This window comes from Calidris pugnax, unplaced genomic scaffold, assembly GCF_001431845.1.
Source record: "Calidris pugnax isolate Ruff unplaced genomic scaffold, ASM143184v1 scaffold11, whole genome shotgun sequence".
In the NCBI taxonomy this organism is placed as follows: Eukaryota; Metazoa; Chordata; class Aves; order Charadriiformes; family Scolopacidae; genus Calidris; species Calidris pugnax.
In genome coordinates, this window is record NW_015090803.1 from 883,196 (window position 1) to 904,870 (window position 21,675).

The 21,675-nt window shown below is 39.7% G+C and overlaps 1 protein-coding gene across 1 annotated transcript in view; it reads left to right on the top strand.

Moving 5' to 3' along the window:
• The first annotated feature begins 577 nt into the window (after positions 1–577).
• Positions 578–21,675, top strand: part of CAPN7 (calpain 7) — a 31,528-nt gene continuing 10,430 nt past the window's right edge. Inside the window, exons 1-13 of the mRNA XM_014937760.1 lie at positions 578–737; positions 4,981–5,089; positions 6,739–6,896; positions 9,097–9,164; positions 10,273–10,473; positions 11,273–11,359; positions 12,211–12,337; positions 13,166–13,251; positions 14,176–14,269; positions 17,036–17,182; positions 18,853–18,959; positions 19,560–19,680; positions 19,916–20,060. Coding sequence (XP_014793246.1) covers positions 636–737; positions 4,981–5,089; positions 6,739–6,896; positions 9,097–9,164; positions 10,273–10,473; positions 11,273–11,359; positions 12,211–12,337; positions 13,166–13,251; positions 14,176–14,269; positions 17,036–17,182; positions 18,853–18,959; positions 19,560–19,680; positions 19,916–20,060 — 1,552 coding nt within the window. The 5' untranslated portion in view covers positions 578–635. The remainder of the gene's footprint in view (positions 738–4,980; positions 5,090–6,738; positions 6,897–9,096; positions 9,165–10,272; positions 10,474–11,272; positions 11,360–12,210; positions 12,338–13,165; positions 13,252–14,175; positions 14,270–17,035; positions 17,183–18,852; positions 18,960–19,559; positions 19,681–19,915; positions 20,061–21,675) is intronic.

Here is a 21,675-nt window from a genome sequence, read left to right on the forward strand (position 1 = left end):
GGGCACGCGGCACAGGGCGGGCACGCGGCACAGGGCGGGCACGCGGCACAGGGCGGGCACGCGGCACAGGGCGGGCACGCGGCACAGGGCGGGCACGCGGCACAGGGCGGGCACGCGGCACAGGGCGGGCACGCGGCACAGGGCGGGCACGCGGCACAGGGCGGGCACGCGGCACAGGGCGGGCACGCGGCACAGGGCGGGCACGCGGCACAGGGCGGGCACGCGGCACAGGGCGGGCACGCGGCACAGGGCGGGCACGCGGCACAGGGCGGGCACGCGGCACAGGGCGGGCACGCGGCACAGGGCGGGCACGCGGCACAGGGCGGGCACGCGGCACAGGGCGGGCACGCGGCACAGGGCGGGCACGCGGCACAGGGCGGGCACGCGGCACAGGGCGGGCACGCGGCACAGGGCGGGCACGCGGCACAGGGCGGGCACGCGGCACAGGGCGGGCACGCGGCACAGGGCGGGCACGCGGCACAGGGCGGGCACGCGGCACAGGGCGGGCACGCGGCACAGGGCGGGCACGCGGCACAGGGCGGGCACGCGGCACAGGGCGGGCACGCGGCACAGGGCCCGGGGTGGGCTCAGAGGGGTGGTGTTGACGCCGGTCAGCGGGAGGGAGGGGACCGGCCATGGATGCCACCACGCTGGAGCTGGACGCGGTGAAGTTCGCGCAGCTGGCGGTGCAGCGAGACCAGAGCGGGCTCTACCAGGAAGCGGTTTTCTACTACAAGGTACAGGGGGCGGCCGTTCACCTCAGGGCGGCCGGTTCACCTCAGAGGCGGCTGGTCTCCCCTCCGCCGCTCTGAGGCCCTGGAGCTGACGGTCGGTTTGCGCTCCTCCCCTCAGCCCCCAGAGGGCCGGGAGAGGGAGGGAGGGTGGCTCGCCGGGGCTCGGGCCTGCCGGTGGGGCGGTGGTGCGCTGGGTTAGCTCTGGCCCCACACCCGCCGGGTGCTCCCCGGGGGCGGCCGCGCTGCTCGCCCACCGGGGAGGACGTGGCGGCTCCCGCTGAGAAGGCGGCGGAAGGCCGGGTGTGCGCGTCAAAAGTTTGTCAGTCTCCGGGAGAGGCGGCGTCTGTCAGGGCAGGTTGCGAAATGTGTTTCGTTTTTAAGGTAGGACCGAGCGCTGCCGGTGCGCCGCTGTCTGCCGGTGGGTGGGGGGGTAGGGCGGCAGCGCAGAGCTGGGGACGGTGATGCTCCCGGCTGCTGGGGACGCGGCCCCCCGCCCTGCTGCTCGGGAGGGTTCCTCGGAACCTCGCTGGGAGCCTCCCCGCAGCGCTGGTTCTCTGCTTGCTGGTCCTGGCCTCTCCCGTCTCCCCGCCAGGCCCCAAGGACTGCTCAGTTTTGCGTGGAGATGTAAGCGCTGAGCACTCTGGAGGCCGGCGATTGGGATGCTGCAGCTCTGAAATGTGCAGCTGGAAGCAACTCTGTTGTATAAGCAGTCATCGAATAAGTAGAGAACTATGTGGCAAAATACAAGGTGCTCGGCAGTCAGCTAGCTTCAGGTCTCAAGCTTCCAGTGACATGTTTTTAACCACCTGTGAATAGTCACCCTGTTAGGGATCCAGTTTAACTGTTTCAATACAGCTTCAGGTTGCTGTAACTGAGAGTGCAAGAAGGTTGATTCAGCATCTTGTTCAATATCTATAGGCTTACTGCTGGTATTTAGTGGCTTCTGTGCATCCATTATGTATTTTTCGCCATGTAACTTGTCTTGTTTTGTTGGATTTATGTTTTGCAAGATTACATTAAAGTTCCATATGCCAGTGGCTTTGCTTCTCATGTGTGAGAAGGGGTTTCTTTGAAGCCTCTGTTTGTCCTTATTGCAGTAATCATTGCACATATTCCATTATCCTACTGAAGTAATTATTTTCTATTAACTTGCTAAGAGCTCTACGGTTGGCCTTTTGCCTCATAAGTACTAAGTGTCTTTGAAATGTATGAAGAGCATAGTGTTATTATCAGGGTGGCCTATGCATGTAAGTGTGAAAGGATAGCAAGAGGACTATCTCTTTTCTTTAGCCTGCTTGTTAATGTAGGGTGAGCTAAGTTTGTATATGTAAAGTATATATATGCCAAAGTTATAGTTACCCATAATCATACCACACTGTGCTTATCAGCAACAGTGTGTGTGTGCATGGTCTGATAGCTATGTGCAGTACTACTTATTACAGTACATTTCTCAGTACATCTGTTAGAAATTATCAAATGCTTTTCAGAAGAAAACCATATTTTTGTGCAAGTAATCACTCTTGTATGCGTGGAATCACTCTATGTGCAGTGCGTGGAAAATCTTTTTCACTTGCTGCATACGGGTGATATTCTTGTTAAGGTCAGAAATGTGTCCCTGACAGTCTTGGTGTAGTTCAAGCTACACACGACCAAGAGTGTAATCTAGACAGAGTTTTCTGGCATGCAAAAGCTAGGCCACATAGCAGCATGATTATGGACACTGCTATGTAATAGGAAAGCTTTGAATCGCAACTGTAGGTAAGATTTTTGGTATTCAGACAGGTGACTCTTGACAGTCCAAGATTAGGTATTGACTCTTGCAACAGATTATATGGGAAGGTGTTGGCGTTCAAACCTGTTGTGATCAGGAGGAGTGAGATCAAACTCAGCAGATATTGTTAAAGCAAAATTCTTTATGTATGATTTAGCCTGGATAGATATGATTTTCTGAATGTTGCCTGAAGGATCACTGTCGATGTTATATTAAACAAGAGTAGTTACAAAATATCATCTAGTATTTTGGGTGCACTTTACGTATTTTTTAGGAGAGTGGAAATAAGCTGCATCCCATCACGAGCCTTCTTACCAACTGCTCTAAGCAGTTCAGAGCCAACTGGTGCAATTATTAAGTGTATGGGAAAGCTTGGGTGCTGTGCTGGATTCTGCAAGAACTTGACCTTAAGGATGAAGCATGGGAAATACTACAGTTTGCTGATAGGAACTCCATTTGAACAGGTCCATTTGTTGCCTATGGCTTGCAAGTGCTGTCAGCTCCTGCTAACGTGTAACTTTGATAGATTCCCAGAGGAGGGCTGCCTGTGAGCCAGCTCAGGGTAACTTGCTAATGGTGCTCTGCAGAAATGTCAGAAGCATACTTGGGCACCTGTTCACTTCAGCAAAACTGCTCAAGACTATTGCTAAGTTTGACTGTTGACCAGCAGTCAGCAGCTTGCAAACGGACAGTCAGCTTATTGTGACTGTGGCACACTACTCCTGCCAAAGAACAGTAGTGGTATTGAAGAGATCACAAGCACTAACTAGGAATTGTATGTCCCTCTTGTCACTGGAAACAGTTGGCATGCTGGCTCTCCAGGCAGTTGGTCAACTACTTTAGAGGCTTAATTGATAAGACTGTTTTCATTATGTTTGTATCTTAAAACCAGGCAAAACACTTGTGCTTGAAATCACAGAAGCAACATCATTTCTGCATAGGTTTTGCAGCACTGGTTTGAAAATCCACATTTGTTCTTTGCATCGTATGTAGACAACTTATCGTTATGATACAGCACCTGTTTTGTCACTTGTGGTATGTCACAGAAAGATATATACGTCCTTTGAGCAGATTATCTGTAATGGACTTTTTCCCCCCCTGCAAAAAAAAAAAAAGGTTGTATAATAGACTTTAACAGTAGTTAATTGCTATCTATAAATGGAACAGTACTTCTGTTTACCTTTTTGCTGCTGTAGACATTTTATGTGATGCAATATGGTGATGGACGTTGACAGGGAGTATGCAGTACTTGGTTCTGTGATGCTTGTCAGTGAAAATTTATCCTGATAACATGCACGGGCTGTATCAGGATCAGTTTTAAGCTTGGGCAAACTGAGCGGATGTTTATGGGAGAGAACTGCTGTGCTTTACAAAAAAATCATGGCCATAAACCATACAAGAGACCGTCTGGCCACGGCTCTGTGCTTGCCCGATGCAGAGCAGCCTCTCTGAGCACCATCTTCGTGGAGCAGCTCTCTAGTTACTGTTCTGCTTCCTACATATTCAGCCTGCTACATGACCGCCTCCGCTCTTCTACTGCTGCTGGAAAGACGAGCACTGTCACGAAAGTGTGGAGGTTTTTCCATGCTAATAATGAGGGCAAAGTAAGGTTTTTATCCTCTTTTTTTTTTTTTTGTGAGTGACAAATTTCAGTTCTCCATATGCTTCTCAGACTATGTCAGCTTTGACTGTTTATTATAACCCTGCCAAACCTTACATGTTTTTCATAAATTTAGTGAATGAATAGACAGCTTATGCAGCTGAAGGTGTTTTTTCTGAATAGATTTGTGCAGCATGGAAAAAGCCTTTATGTGGATAACGTACTGTGCTCCCTCCTGGAAGCAGACTTTCATCAATATCCACTGTTTTGTGTACATACAAACATTTTAAAAAACAAAGTTTGAGGAACTAGGAAACTTAACATTTTTAGACTTTCCAGATTTGATAGCTTGATGAGAGTAATACTAAAAGACAAGACTTTCTTAACCAAAATTGCATGCATTTGATTTTGAAAAGCTTTTTATGTTGGTTTACTTAATTACCAGATAACTTGCAAATAAATAGTGAGCAGCTTTTTTATTTTCCTAACCTTAAATCTGCAGCTTTAAAAATAAAAGGCAGTTTGTGGTTTGTGGACTTTACTTAACTAATTTCAGTGCATGCTTGAAAAATTGTACTTAAGATCTCCTAATTCCATGCATTACTATACAGACAGGCCTAAGATCTGGCCTTATAGAACCTCAAAAGGTTTTTCATAGTCTTATAGGTTGTCCCATGTGTGAGAAATTGAATGTGATCTCATTTATAACTTGAAACTGGTTCTTTCCAGCAGAATTGCCTGCAGCCACTGAGTCATTTTTTCAGATGTAGGAGCTTGTTTTCATGCAACTCATGGCTGTTTCAGGCCCTTTGTTTATGGAAAGTAATTTTGTAGGCAGCAAACATTAACTTTGTCTCAAATTCTTCTCCCTGCAGGAGGCTGCACAAGCTCTGATTTACGCTGGGATGGCAGGGTCCAACTTAGAAAATATTCAAGAAAAAATAAATGAGTACTTGGAGAGAGTTCAAGCTCTCCATTCAGCAGGTGGGTAAGGAGCTTTCTAATTAAATGTCTGCTTAAATTAATTGAGTGGAAAGCCTTTTGGTGCTGTGAAATATGTATCAATGATGTTCGCTCTTTCTTCGTTGTTGTAATTCTTATGTCCTTTGTGAAGCACCACAAGTACAATGAGCACGTCAGTGTGTTGAATTCTGATACATCAGAAATGAAGCAGAGACTTACTTCCTAAAGACTTGGGTGTGGGTATTTTTTCCTTTTAAATGTTCTTAGGAACCACATCTGCAGAGCAAACCTGAGGAAGTAGTTAAATTTAGCAACAAAAATTAATGAGGAACAAATCAAAACTTGCATCTAAGCTTCAGCTGCATGATGGGTTTGAAGCAAGTGGGTTCTAGTATTATGTAGAATTACTAACTTTGAGAGAGCAAAAAAGGTCTGTGCTCTCATAAAGGTTTCCTTGTTTCGGTGTTTGTGCTTAGGCCAAAATCTCAAATTTTCACACACCTGCTATTATCAGTTAAAATCATAGAATTGCTTGGCCAAAAAGAGACCTTGGGAAGTCTATAGACCAATTTCCTGCTCAAAGCAGGAAGGGTAAACATTGATTTTTTTGGCCAGATTGCTCATGTCTAGTCAGGTTCTGAAAACACGCAAGGACAGAAGTTTCCTGTGCCACTGGGCCTGGGTTCCAAGGTGCAGTTGTCTTTCTAGTGGTTTATTTTTTTATATGTCTAGTTGGATTTTCCTCTGTTTCAGTTCATAGCCACTGGCTCTCATTCACTTTCTTCGCACCTCAGTGAAGAGCCTGAATCCATCTTCTTGATAAACTTGCAGTTACTGGCAGGTCCCCTCAAAGCTGTCTCTCCTGGCTGGACAAACCATTCTCCCTCAGCTTCTTCTCAAAAGGCCAAGTCCTCCATTCCCAACCATCATTAGAGACTTAGTATTAGATTAGTATTCCAGGTACAGACTCCTGAGTGCCAAGTATGCTTCCTCCACATCTCCAGGCCGTGCTGCCGCTGACACAGCCCAGGGTGCTGTTAGCCTTCATCGCTGGCTTGGGTTTGCCCAGCTGTCCCCCAGGACCCCAGGCCCTTCTCTGCAGAGCTGTGCCCTGCAGGGCTGCTGGTCTGTCCCTGACAGAGGGCATAGCATTCATCCTGGCTGAATTTCCCAAGGTTCCTGTCAGCGCCTTCCTTTAGTTTGTCTGTGTCCCTTTGAATAGCAGCTGTGCCCTTCAGTGAATCAGTTTGGTGGGATCTGCAGCTTTGATGAAGGTGCACTCCATCTTCTCCTTCAGGTGATTAATAGGGGTATGAAATGAGACAGACACCTAAGGAACTTGTATATTACCACAGGTGATACGTTTTCACAAACGATGTACTATTTTATGTAATTAAACATCCTTGTCCATAGTGTAGTATGAAAGAGATTATAGTTACGTTATTTGATGTGAAATATCCTGAGAGTGTATCTCTGCTTTGTGGGGTGTTTGTGGTGGGGTTTTCTTGTCCTTGCAAAGATGTTTTTAGTGAAGTTTAGAACAGTTTGGTTTCCAGCCAAGAAATAGACATTACCCATCTGATTAGAACTGCTGGTGTTTCAGTACCGTGTTAAGGATGTTTTTACACACCTGCTGCTGTAGAAAGCTAAATACTTTCTTTTTCATTCAGTTCAGTCACAGAACACAGACCCTCTGAAGACAAAACAACAGTTGGACTTGGAGCGTGCTCGCTTCCTAGTTACACAGGCTTTTGATGAAGATGATAAAGGCAATGCAGAAGAAGCTATAGAGTTGTACACGGAAGCGGTGGAACTCTGTTTGAAAACAGTATGTTAAGCTACAGGTTAACTTGGTGGAATTATGTGATGGTAAGAAATTCTTCCACTTACACAAGTGACTGACCCTTAAAGATTGGCTTAAAAATGGAGTACCTGTATTTCTAAACACTATTTTTTAATCTTTTTTTTTTTCCACTGTGTTTTTAGTGTTTCTTCCAGTCTTTATGTTATGTTGCTATTCAACAATGTAAATTTACAGGGATTTGTGATTTATGTGTTTTTCCTGAACTGGATTATACTAAAAACTAGAAATATTCTGGAACTTTTTTCATGTTAGTTTTTACCCTGGAGCAAATGCAACACTAAAACAGAAATTAATACCAGTTAAAACTGAAGATGACTTGCTAATGTTTCAGCTATATTACTTTCTGACTACATTAAAGGAAGTAATTTAAGGGAAATTTTGGTGTGTAACGCTTTCTGAAAACATAACTGTCTACTGGTGCCAAAACTAGTAAAAACACTAATTGATTACTCAGTGCCCAACACTAAAGCTGTTACAAGTGAATTCAGTTCACACTGAAATTAATGATAAAGATGAATTGGCCATTACATAAATGATGGAGAATATAATTACAGGTACTGCTTTTTTCCCTTAAATCCAGTTGCCTTAACTAACTCATTATGGGAAGAGCTCACCATCATAATGTAACTCCACCAAGTCTGTTTTTATTTTTCCCTTCTTTCCCTTTTTTAATGTAAATCTATGTGGGTTGTTGGGAGGGGAATGTTACTTTTGCTACATGCTAGAGTAAAATCTTCTTTTCTCTGAATTCTGTAAACTGGTTTTATGTAGGCTAAAAAACCCTGGTGATACAGTGTAACTAGATGAGTTAGAACTGCTCTAGTTTTTCCACTTGAGCTGTTGGAGCAGAAAATTATCAGTCTATTACATAAAATTTACTGCAGCAGCATACTGTTTTTCCTCTACTGTGTTCTTCCTTCTGTTGTATCAGCGCATGCAAATATTACTTATGTATATTGAAGTTAGGCTGAAATTATCTCATATCAATAACTGCTTTTATCAGGTATTTCGTTAGGTACAGATACTACTGAAGTTTCTTTTAATCTTGACTAGCATATTATTTTAAGATGACTGTAGGCTTTATCCCTCAGGGTGATCAAAAAGTACCTTCTTCCCAGGATTAAAGAAGATTGAAGGAACTTTGCTTCTGTCTTTCTCCTCAATATATTCAGGTGGAGAGATTTGTTTCTTTCTTACCTTTGAGACACTCAGAGAGCAGCCATTCCTCCTCCTCTGTAGCTGACTCCTGGATGAGTGTGCTGGTGCATCTCCACTGCTTACCTTCATATATCTTCGAAAGTCTTTCCAACCAGGAACTTCAAAGTGTAATTAATTTTCAAATGAAAATAGTTGCTTATACAGGGTGTTCCTGGTTTTGTTTCTTGGGGTGAAAGTCGCTTGCCTTTTGTTTCCTCAGTTGGTCTAGCAGACCTGGGAGAATTGGTCAAGGTACAAAGCTAGACCCTGAAACCTGCTTGTGGGTGTCTTGGGAGAAGCCACACCTCCTGTTGTGCCTCTTGCAGATTGCGTAGCTGCAGTAATCATGCTTCCTCTGTAAGGAAAACAAAAGCATAAACTGGTTGTACGCGCAAACTGCCATAGCTGACCTCCCAACTGGGAACAGAAGTCAGCACTCTTCATAATCTGTTTTGCTGCCCTGTCTTGCCTTAGATGTGCAAGAACAAGATTTTTAACCTGCAAGCAATCATCTTTGTTTCTATTTTATGAAAGTAAACACTCACATTTATTTTTTTCCTAAGTTACCATGACTATTTTTGACTCATTTGGGAAAAAGAATTGGAACACATCTAAGCTCAGTAGTATACCTAACACTTGTTTTTGTCTTCTCTCTGCTATTACTGTTTTAATATGGTTAATTCTTTTGGCAGATTTTTTGTGTATACAGTGTTGCCCTCACTGAAGAATTTTAAATATCACTTTTGTTCCATGAAAGTTCACTAAAACAGCAAAATTATATTTGCTTGCTTTTTATGCTGAGATTTTTTTAAATAACATATTTGCTCATTTCAAAAGAAAATTGTAAAAAAAAAAAATAGCTAGTTACTGTTTGCTGTAATCTATAAGTGTGGCATTTGACAAATTGAACGTATAAAATCTATGGGGGTTTTGGATGCATAGCTTTTTCTTTTATTTTGCACTTAAGGCTAATGAAACTTCAGAAGCAGGCGCCCAGTCAAAACTGAAACAGCTGGCTCGACAAGCACTGGATAGGTGAGTATTGCCAACACTTGTAAAATACTTGCTGTCAGGGGATGAGTGCACTCTCTGAGTTGGATTCTCAGTCTAGAGTGTCTGTTCTCTACTGCAAAGAATATGGATTCTGGGTAGAACGAGTCTCTGTCGAGTTCTCCTGGCAGATAGGTGCTGGCTGCTATACCACTGAATATAGTACCTGTTGTGCCAACCCTCTGGGGATCTTGGGGCATGCAGAATTAGGAAAGGGCTGTGCGTTCTTTAGTACCAATGCACTACTTCAGAGATGCAAATCAGAGTACTGTACTACAATATTTGGCTTCTATAAAAATGCTGATTTCAGGCCAGGACTAAGTCAGGGTGTTAGCATCCCTTCATAAGGAAGACAGTTGGAAACTGGGAAATACTTCTCTCGACAGTAGCAGTCTATTTGTATGGGTAGATCTAATGGAATGGAGTCTACATCTGAAACAAGTTACACAAGTGTAAGGTCACTGTGACTCTTCAAATCAGCTGTATGATGGCGAATAATGGACTGTGTTGGGTTAAGTCTCAGTATAAACTGGTCATCAGCACTTCTCAGTCTGTTCAAAATAAAAAAACCACATATTTTTCATACACGTGCCTATCCAGCAGATTAATGCAACAACAAATATGGCTCCTGGAATACACAGTCTTTAAGCAGTTGAAATTCTGGGTTGTGAGAATGCTAGTGGGTTTTTACTGCTATTGTAGCTGCTAGACAAATTAAATCCTGAAGGTATGAGAGGATGTAAATCAGTTTTCTCTGTGTTTCAGTGGTATTGTTCTGAAGTTCCAGATAGTGAACACTCACTCAAGTTCTCCTATTAGCATAATTTAGAGGGAACAAAAATCTAATGAGTTCTGTCAAAAGTAGCTTATATAGGAGTTGGAAATGCTGTATTTTAATTGATTCTAGAACAGGAAAATAAGTAAGTACTAGCATCAAAAACTGATTTTTCTGAAGAAGAGTGGTGTTGGTCAACTTGGGCATTTGTTCATTCCATTTAACATATATGGGAACCTAAATGAAGCAAATCAGTAATTGGACCATAACTATATTTTTATCATTGTTGTAAAAATACATTTTGTTTACTTGCTTTAGAGCAGAGGCACTGAAGGAATCTCTGTCAAAGTCATCTCAGAAGGAGAAGTCAACTGCAGCTAAACCAAATCAGCCAGTCAGAACATTCTTTCCATTGGGACCTGATTTTTCTCTAAATGATAAGCCACAGACAATCAGAGCAGTACAAGCTAGTGAACCTCAAGGTCAGAGATACACTGCAGAGGAGATTGAAGTACTCAGGTAAGTTTAAGACAAGTTTTTCCAAAATGTTATTTGTGCTCACATCCTTTGTGCATTTTACACAGTAGATTGAAACAGCTGAAGCATGAGATCAATAAACAAATCCTGTTGCTGGTGTAACCTACACATTAATAAATTCTTGTATTATCTACAGTAATATTATTAATGGCTTTTATTCACAGTCCATACTTTCTAATTTGTGTTGAAAAGACAATTTCTTGTAACCAACTGACAGGATTATTTTTCATAATGTTATTTTTGTACTTTGTACACAAACTACCTGACTGAGTTCATGAAAGATCTGGCTCTGAGAAGCCAAGGTACAAAGAAGGTTTTATGGATTATACAACTACTACTTCACTGGAAATTGAGGAAGCGTAATATTTTGTAGGACTGTGATTTCTGTTACATCCAGTTCCTTTCGCTTTGTTTTTTATTGTAGGTAGAATACGCTACAAATAATCCATAAAACCTGTAGCTTAAATTGTGAATTTTGAAAATTATCAAATATATCTTTTAAAAAAGAAAAATAAAATGCATTGTCTATTAAGTTTTTCAACCTTCCTCCTCCTCCCCATAAAATGATTAGTGACTGAGCCATCAAGTACTGCACATTTCAAACATGAATAAATACAGTGATTGTTCCATTTTCTAGAGGAAGTTGTCTTGTTTTCAGAAGCACTGTCTTGTTAGTTTTTAAAAGCTAATTTTGTTATTACCTTCTGGAACTTAGTCTCTGAACAATGATAGATTAAGTTTGTAACTATATTTTTTTTTTCTTTTTTCTTATGACTTGCAGGAAGACTTCAAAAATTAATGGCATTGAATATGTACCTTTCATGAGTGTTGATCTTAGGGAACGTTTTGCCTTCCCTATGCCATTTTCGTAAGTGAATCAATTATTGTACTTTTGTTTTTATTTCCAAAGCTTTCCCGTGTTTAGTATTTCTGTGGGATTTCTTTCAGAGTCTAAAATTGTTTAAGTAGGCTTTTAAGCATAATTCAGACAGATATTTAAATACTACCACTTCCTTCTTCAAGTCTGATCTTAAGACTTTAATGTAAGCTGATCCTGCTCTGCACTGCTTTTGCAGTTGTCTTCAGGTCTATAAATTTGGCTTTTTTTGAGTATTAGGCTGAGGTGGTAACTTGGGTCCATTTCCTGATTCTCCTGTAAGCTAATGAGGCTAGCTCCTGGGGCCTCAGTTGCCTGTAAAATGAAAGTGGCAGCTGTTTCTCCATAAAGGACTATTCCGAGAACGAGTCATATGTAACTGCTAAACCTTCATTCATGAACAATAACAGTATATTAAGATTACATAGCCATAATAGACAAAGACTCTTGGGGTTCGTTGGTGGTTGTTTTTTTCTCCCACTCAAGGCTTGTCAATCAGACAAGGTATTTTAGAACTAAGAAACCTTTTTTCATCGCATTGAAATAAAGTGAAGAGTTTGGATTTCTGATGGTGTAGATGGCTTTTTGGAATTCCATTCTCCTGTTCAGTCCTGTATGAATGAAGCGTTTGGCTTTTATTTCATGTTCTTAATGTTTTTGCTTTTTTTCCTTAAAAATCACAAACTTAGTAGCAGTGTTCTTTGAAATTGTTTTGCAGTTCCTATACAAAGCAGTGTAATTGTTCTGCACATATTTTGCACCATCTATCAGACATACATACCATGAAAAGCTTTTCTAAACCGCTGTTGATTTATTTCTGCTTTTCTCTTTCTTAAATCTAGTGATAAATGTGGGAAGTTACCATTATCCCCCAAACAGAAAGCAATGTTTGCCAAGTGGGTGCGACCAGATGACATAACAAATAACCCTACGATGATTTATACTGTATCAAGTTTCAGCATAAAGCAGGTAAATAGTTCCTAAGGAGAAATGTGTGCTGCTAGCAGTTTATTGTGGGGGATATAAAACTTCCTTGTTCAAAAAAGGATCTCTACATGTCACGGTGCTTTCCTTGGCTCTCATGAGACGAAGTAAATAAATAGTAGCACTTGAGAATAAACAGGTGTGTTAGCAGTGGAAGTGAAAATAGGAATTTGCATTCCAGCTGAAAATCCTGTTTTCCAGAAATAGTGGGAAGGTTAGCATGGAAAAAAAAGGCAAGGTATACTATGCAGCAAATTGTTCACTTAATTTGCTGCATGGAAAAAATAATGAGCAAGATTTAAAAATTTATCTGACAGAAAGCAGAGCAGCCCATTGAGAACAGTGTAAATGTCTTGCTTAGTTTTTGATGGCCCAAGCTATTCTGAAACCAGCGATAGGCTATGCCATTGGATATGTTTTATATTAGTGTGCTTTGGGGAGGAGGGAGTAAGTGTGAGTGAATGCTGAGGTATCTGCACTTGCCTCTGATTGTCATTAATAATTCTAACTCTCAGTTGCTCTGTAGGTGCCTCGGGTTGAGCAAGTCCCTCTGATTGTCATTAATAATTCTAACTCATTTGCTCTGTAGGTGCCTCGGGTTGAGCAAGTGTATGTTTCCTGCCTTTTTAGTAGTAATTTTGCTTCTCTGGGTTCAAATCCTTTCCCTTTTGAAGGGAATTACTAACTGGCAATTGTCCTTTGCTCCACGCACCCTGCTTGTCTCGGCGACTGTCCTTTGCTCCACGCACCCTGCTTGTCTCTCAGTATCTAAGTTATTAGTAAATGTCCTCACTGTTTTTATTTTTTTTATAGACAATAGTGTCAGACTGTTCTTTTGTGGCATCACTAGCAATCAGTGCGGCATATGAAAGAAGATATAACAAAAAATTGATCACAAGGTAAGTGTTTCTTCTAAGATCTTTTCAGGCTTAATACTACCAAGCTTTTGCACTGTGTTCTATGACAGTTGGACACAGTAAGACCTAGCATTTGTTTCACCTTCATCTCCCTGGGACTCACGTGGCTTCAGCACTTCTGAGAGGGAAGTCAGCTTTATATAGATATGTATACAGACACTGGAGTCTAACCTCAGGTATGCTTTGAGGACTAATAAATAGTTTGGAAGGTTTGTTTTGGTTTTTAATAGAAATTTTACATATCATGCTTTAGAGGTTTACTTTCCTACTTTGCTGTGCCAGCCGCTGTGCAATGGGTGGTCCATCTTGCATCTTATCGTAGAATTAATATTAACCACACTATCTCAGTTCCACTCAACTGGTGTCCTGTGATAAATTTGGTATGGGTTTGGCACACTCTGCCAGGGGTCCATTGCCAGACCAGTGTGTGAATGTTGTTCCCTGGATTATTTTGTTTGTTTGTTTTAACCTATACTCATTAGAACTGAATTTGTATTCTTTTCAAGAGCAGCGAGTTCTGCTCCGTCTTATCCTTCTTCAGATGTTTGACTTGTCATTCAGGCAAATACTATATTTATACTACAGATATGTAAATACCGTTTGTTTAATAGTAAGATAAATTTGTTTGCCTTGTTTCTGTTGGAGAAACAATCAGACTACTTATGTTCTTTTTGTTACTATATTAAGCAGAGAAGTGCAGCAAGAGCAAGGTCTAAAAACAAACGCATATTTAAACATTATTGCTATTTTTGCTAAATTTGAGTTGCTCTTTCATCAGAAATTCCATATATATATATATATGTTCAGTGTAAATTCTAGAAGCAGATCATGTTAATTGCTATCCGTGTATGTAGAGCCAAATAATATATGTTACAATTTCCCTTTTTTTTTTTTTTATTTTTACAGTATAATTTACCCTCAGAATAAGAAAGGAGAACCAGAATATAATCCATGTGGCAAATACATGGTGAAGCTTCATATCAATGGTGTGCCTAGAAAGGTAAATGATTTCAGAGAGACTTAATGCTCTTACTGTTTAAGTCGCAAATTTTAAAGACTTGGTCTGCTTCACTGTGAAGCTGTGCTTGCATAGCAAAAATTTTAGATATGGTTTGTTGGAAAGTAGTTTTTAAATGTTAAGCCTTTTGAGATTCACTTTGGTTGTGAGTACGTAACATAATGTAGGCATTTGTTCTACAGGCATTCATGAAAATAGCCTTACACACTTTAAATTCATTGAGAAGTCCCTGTATGGCTTAAAAGAATTATGAAAATCATACAGGAACCAAAATATGCCTCCCATATTTATGACTAAGGTGTGCAAGTAATCCACTTCCCACTCCATCTTAGAAAGGAAGTTACAGAACTAAAAAGTACAGAGGGTGACATCCAGGAACATATAAACATGGAATGAGACCCTAGAGGAATAACTGAACCACAGATTTTCAGTAAGGAGAGGCGACGCCTGAAGATATATGATAAAACTTCATAAACTCACAAACAACTTCATTTTCTTTTCAATGCAATAAATAAGGGCATAAAATAATTTATTTCTTCGTATAATACTTAACTGTAGCACTGATTGTTGTAGATCATAGTGACTGATGAATGATTATGGGAGTTCAAAAGTTGAGTGGTCATACTCATGGGGCCAAAAAGTAAGTGGAAAGTGCTAAAAGGCCATTAATTGCTAAGATACAACCTCTGGTTCAGGTAGTCCTTGAATTGCAAAATTCTGGAATCTGAATGAATGTTTCAGGGAAGTATAATTTATGTGCTTGCCTTGCTCTTAATACTCTTTCCAGAATATCTCCTCTGGATGCCTGTAGTTTGGTTGAATGGCCGTTTGCTTTTCTATGAAAAGGATTATTTATTCCTGCACAGACAGAATTTGACCAGAAAATGTGCTGTGTTGGTAGCCTCTGTTGGTAACAGATATATGTTCAGTGTAAATTCTAGAAGCAGATCATGTTAATTGCTATCCGTGTATGTAGTTCAGTGTGAATTCCAGAAACAGATCATGTTAATTGCTATCCGTGTATGTAGAGCCAAATAATATATGTTACAATTTCCCTTTTTTTTTTTTTTATTTTTACAGTATAATTTACCCTCAGAATAAGAAAGGAGAACCAGAATATAATCCATGTGGCAAATACATGGTGAAGCTTCATATCAATGGTGTGCCTAGAAAGGTAAATGATTTCAGAGAGACTTAATGCTCTTACTGTTTAAGTCGCAAATTTTAAAGACTTGGTCTGCTTCACTGTGAAGCTGTGCTTGCATAGCAAAAATTTTAGATATGGTTTGTTGGAAAGTAGTTTTTAAATGTTAAGCCTTTTGAGATTCACTTTGGTTGTGAGTACGTAACATAATGTAGGCATTTGTTCTACAGGCATTCATGAAAATAGCCTTACACACTTTAAATTCATTGAGAAGTCCCTGTATGGCTTAAAAGAATTATGAAAATCATACAGGAACCAAAATATGCCTCCCATATTTATGACTAAGGTGTGCAAGTAATCCACTTCCCACTCCATCTTAGAAAGGAAGTTACAGAACTAAAAAGTACAGAGGGTGACATCCAGGAACATATAAACATGGAATGAGACCCTAGAGGAATAACTGAACCACAGATTTTCAGTAAGGAGAGGCGACGCCTGAAGATATATGATAAAACTTCATAAACTCACAAACAACTTCATTTTCTTTTCAATGCAATAAATAAGGGCATAAAATAATTTATTTCTTCGTATAATACTTAACTGTAGCACTGATTGTTGTAGATCATAGTGACTGATGAATGATTATGGGAGTTCAAAAGTTGAGTGGTCATACTCATGGGGCCAAAAAGTAAGTGGAAAGTGCTAAAAGGCCATTAATTGCTAAGATACAACCTCTGGTTCAGGTAGTCCTTGAATTGCAAAATTCTGGAATCTGAATGAATGTTTCAGGGAAGTATAATTTATGTGCTTGCCTTGCTCTTAATACTCTTTCCAGAATATCTCCTCTGGATGCCTGTAGTTTGGTTGAATGGCCGTTTGCTTTTCTATGAAAAGGATTATTTATTCCTGCACAGACAGAATTTGACCAGAAAATGTGCTGTGTTGGTAGCCTCTATTGGTAACAGACTAATGTCAATGTGAAACTGAAACATCTGTTCTGGGAAACTGTTTCAGACCACTGTAAATACTGCAGTAACAATCTGTAATAACGCTGAATATATTTTACCTAATTTAAAGAATAAATGTTAATATTTTCAAAACTTCTGCTTTGGGTTGTTTTTCCTTCCCAGAGAGAATAAATTTAAGTCTGGAACTAGAGACTGTGAAAGTGATGTGGCACATAACTCGTTTCCTTGTAGATAAATGACTTTATTTTTCTGCTGGCTGCCAAGCACAGCCCATATCCTGTTTCCTAATTAGGTGAGGAACATTGTTAGGCTTTTCTTTACTTTTTGTGCTCGAAATTACACTGAACATTTCTGTGGGTACCTTTTACAATAGAGTTTAGGCATTTTACAGGAGTAAAATATAGGGAAAAGTGAGGGAGATGATCCAATCAGTGGACCAGTGGAAGTAAGAGCTGGCAACAGAATTTCTGGTTCAGTTGGGGAAACCGCTGCAGGATTGATAGAGATGTTCACATGTGAGAACGATGGTCAGGTGTGGCTCTGTCTTAGAAGTTGTATATTAATAAGATCTTGGTTTTATTTTTTAAATACTTCCAAAATGCTTTATGATAATTTTTCATTGTTTATTTCATACAGGTAATCATAGATGACCAGTTGCCTGTTGACCATAGTGGGGAACTTCTCTGCTCTTATTCTAATAATAAGAATGAATTATGGGTATCACTTATAGAAAAGGCTTACATGAAGGTCATGGGAGGATATGATTTTCCTGGATCAAATTCTGTAAGTACCAGATTATTTCTGAGAGGCAAAAATTCCACTTAGATAATCTTGGGTCAAATAATTTTCCTTCTAGTGAAATCAGACAAGGATTGGGTTTGCAGATTTCTTGCAATTTCTCTCTCTCTTTCTCTCTCTCTCTTTCTCTCTCTCTCTTTCTCTCTCTCTCTTTCTCTCTTTCACAAATAGGTTTAGGTTGATGAGATTTATTCCATCAAAATAGAATGAGCAAGACATCTTGATGGGCAGACTTAATCTTGGTTTTCTGACTTCAGAACTGGCACTTATGGTTGGGAAGTAGATGTGTTTTAATTAGAGTCTGTCATTCAGTAAATAGGGTAGTTCTCCCTCATTAGATAGAGGAGTCAGCTAGGAAAGGAACAGGCTAGTCATTTAGTACATGCATATAGAGGGAGCAAGTACTTTGATCTGTGAAAGTTTATCAGATTGTTCCACTCATTTACATCAATATGTGATGGTTCCTTGTAACATGGTTACTGAAGAAACAGTCATCACACTGCAGCTAGACTGACATGCAAATTATTCTGTTAAAGAGGGGTGGTTTACTGAAATGAGTAGCCCGCATAATCTTCATTTGTCACTTGGGAAGCACTTCTGGTTTTTATTAAAAATTCTTTAACATTTTAACAATATATTGTTGTATTTCGTGCTGCTGTTTACATTCTAGTCAATGTCTTAATAATTGCCTTCTTGGAAGGTATATTAGATAATCATCAAATTTTGAAAAATTGTTATGGAGACAAATGTGTCTTTGTATAAGGGTAACTGTAGCATACGTTTTTATTTATGTTTATGTCAGTGTTGGGCTGCTTTGTTTTGGAGTACAGAAGCTGTTGAGAATAGCTGTATTTTATTCCCATTGTTGTCCTCTAATTTTCTATCTAGAAAACCAACTTCACTTGTAACATTTACTCTCTACCTTTCCCACCCCTCTGCTTTCATCTGTGTTATAGCTTCCTTCTGTAATCAGGGTTACTCACTGGCTGTGTTGTACTTGTAATTCCTCAAGTTCCCACCCACCAGTGCTTGTTACTGACACTTCAAGCATTTTATAGTCTCTGCTCTTGCTTTGAGGAGTACAAAGCAAAAGAAAGGGGAATAACCAATATATTTCAAGGAGATGAAATGGGGAGATTAAAGCCTCTTTTTATGGAAATACATGTCAGTGTCAGCTTTACTAAAAAGAATAAACAACTCAAACCTTGAGCCTTAGAAGTAAAACTTAAATTATTTAAAATGTATATTTAATAGCAAGGTTCCAAATAGTGCTTCTGAGATTGTGCTTTAAAAGTCTGTGAATCAATGAAATAAATAAAACACATCATAGAATTGAGCATGACCGGTTATTCTCTTATGTTTCCATTGCTCTGAAGTTCCAGTTTGTTTCATCAGTTCTCTTTGCAGCTTTTTTTTTTTTTTTTTTTTTTTTTGGAAATGTTCTAAAATAATCAAATAAGTTTTGATTGTGGTTTTTTGTTGTTTTGGGTTTTTTTTACCCATAAGCTTATTCTTCAGCTTTTTAAGTGCAGACCTATATTGTATCTTGTGTATACTTGATTTCTTTCAAGGCACTTTTTATATTTTATGTACAGCCATCATATGTTTATAGATGGAACATCTATTCTGATTTCTTTTGAATGCTTGCATTTCAGAACATAGATCTTCATGCGCTGACTGGTTGGATACCTGAAAGAATTGCTATGCACTCTGACAATCAAGCTTTCAATAAAGACAGTACTTTCAGAATGCTTTATCAGAGGTAGAAGTTTATTCTTTTCTAAGTAATTAAAATGCTTGCTGTGTAGTAGCTGGGTTACCACTGTAAAAGCAATACCAGCACCACAGATAGTGTTTGGGTACTACTACAAATTGTGCTTTGTAAAACCTCCGTGTGCTTTCTGGAAGAAGTAAAATTGAGGTATTGGTGACGCTAATACAGAACAGTAAAATATTGTGGAATTTTGTATGAGATTTTTCTTTACATTTGAAGAAAAAAAAAAAGCAAAATTAGCCGATTTCTTGATGAGGAAAAGCAGAACATAGAGTTGGAGAAGAGCACGTTGGAACCAATGTGCAAGTTATAAGTATTTAAAAAGTATAAGGAAGTCTGTTCCATGTTCCAGCACAGTTCCCCAGAACTTTGCCAATGATTTGCTATCCTTATCAAGCAGATATGGTATTTCTAATTGTATCACAAGATCTTGATTATTATGCCCCATTGGTATATACGGAGAACCAGCAAAAGTCTGTCAAAACTGCAATACTGATCTTCAGACCCACCATAACAATTCTAATTATGGTGAAAAATATAGCTGTAATTTTTTTTTAATTAAGATATTTTTCACCTCTTTTTGAACAGATTTCACAAGGGAGATGTCCTTATCACAACAGCAACAGGGGTGATGTCTGAAGAGGAAGGAGAAAAATGGGGCTTGGTTCCAACCCATGCATATGCAGTCTTGGATATAAGAGAATATAAGGTATCAAGTAAAACTGAAGATGTTTTCAGATGCCTGTTTGAAATCTGTGTCTGCGATGGGTAGCTATGATTTCTTGCTCTAATAGCTTATACGGTTCTTGTTGTCTTGGCTCCACTGGGAAATTCCAGAAAGCTTAATGATGCTGCATTTCCTTGAGCTATTGGTCCATATTCCATGTTAATACAAATAGAAAAATTACCTTGACAAGATCAATCCAACAGTTTTATTTCTTTAGGGACTTCGATTTCTTCAGTTGAAAAATCCCTGGAGCCACTTACGTTGGAAGGGACGGTACAGTGAAAATGACACAAGAAATTGGACCCCAGATTTACAAAAATACTTGAACTTTGACCCCAGAACAGCTCAGAAAATAGACAACGGTAATAGAGCTTTAAAAGTGACTATCTTTTCAGTTCATGTAGATATTTGTTGTGTATCCCTTCAGGAAGGTGGAAAGAAACACTTAAGCATAAGGAGAGGGTGAATAAAACAATAAATAGCCAAAACTTTAGGAAGTATTTCTGTATATAGAACTGTCATTTCAGGATTGTCTGGGGTTTAGGTAATCTGGACTGTTTAATATAGCTGAAATTAATTGAAAAGAAACTACCTTTCTGCTTAAGTGCTGCTATCTTAGTATCTGGGCATGGGGGAATTCAATGCAAAGATAACATTCTGACAACAAGCTGCGTTATGCTGCTTTTTAGTATATGAAAAGATTTTTTTTATGGGTTTTATCCCCCAACATTTGCAAATATGTATCAACATGCTTACTGTAGTCAGTATTTAAATCTGTCTTACCTCCAGTGCATAACCTCAAATGTAGGCATCTTTCCATACATTCCATTTCCAGCTGTAAGAGTAGATTGAGATCCAAGTTGGAGACAGTGGCACTACAATGTTACTGTCCAGAGAAACCATTTGGAATGGTGCCCAGCATTGTTCTGTCCCATCTTTTCTAGGGAACAGCAGAGCGGAGCATGTGGGAAGTTGGTGTGGGTTTGCTGGTGGAAGGGCAACCTGCTGACACTTTAGAAATTCTGCAGAAGCTGCATTTTACATTCAGAGAGAGATCTCTGCTCTTTTTTATAGCATCTTAGTTGCTGTTTGCTTATCTCTATAAGGGCACCCTTTTGTTCAGTGACACTTTATTTTGACAACAGTATTATGACAACATAATGACAACATTATGACAACAGCTAAAACCATGAAATTACAGCATTTAATGATGAGCCTCATGCAAATGTGTAAGAAAAACTTCTGATTTAAATATAAGAATAGCAGCTCTGGCTTTGTGATAGTTATAAGAGATTAGCTCTTTGTTTATTTACTGATTCATTCAGTGAGGAATTTACATCTGTAACATCTAGTAGTTAAAATGTATATAAAATTATAGTAATAGTTTTTAAGGGAGGTTTTTCTTCTAACTGGATTTACATTCTGGTCTTGTCTAAATATGTAGCTATTCTGACTGCATTTTTTTTTTTCAAGTGCTGCAAGATCCACTACTGCCTCTGTCAGAGACATGAATTAAAAGGCTGTTACCTTTTTGAGAATTCGTTTCATCAGGAATCTGTCAGCTTGCAGGCATTGTTGATGGCTGGATTTGCAATTAGGGGAGCTACTGAGAATTAGAATAGTTGTCTGACAATATGCTAAAGATGAAACAGATTCAGGGGGCTAAAGTCAGTCATGTAGGTAGTGAGTACCTTAGAAACACATTCAAATGTACTCACATGTTGACTGAACACCTGATTGTGTTGGATGACTGCAGAAGTAGGTTGTTGAATTGGGGATTTTTTTTTTTCGGAAACCTAGGAAAGGGTAAGGCAGGTCAGAATCACCTAATTTCGCGTCTTTCAGTACAACAGATTCTCTCATGCTTTCTGTTTAGTGCTTGAAATTTAAAAGCATTTTGACAGCTACAGAAAGTCCCTGATGATAGGCAGAGACTAGCTTGTTTTTCTTGGCAATGCAGATGTTACTACTAAGTTT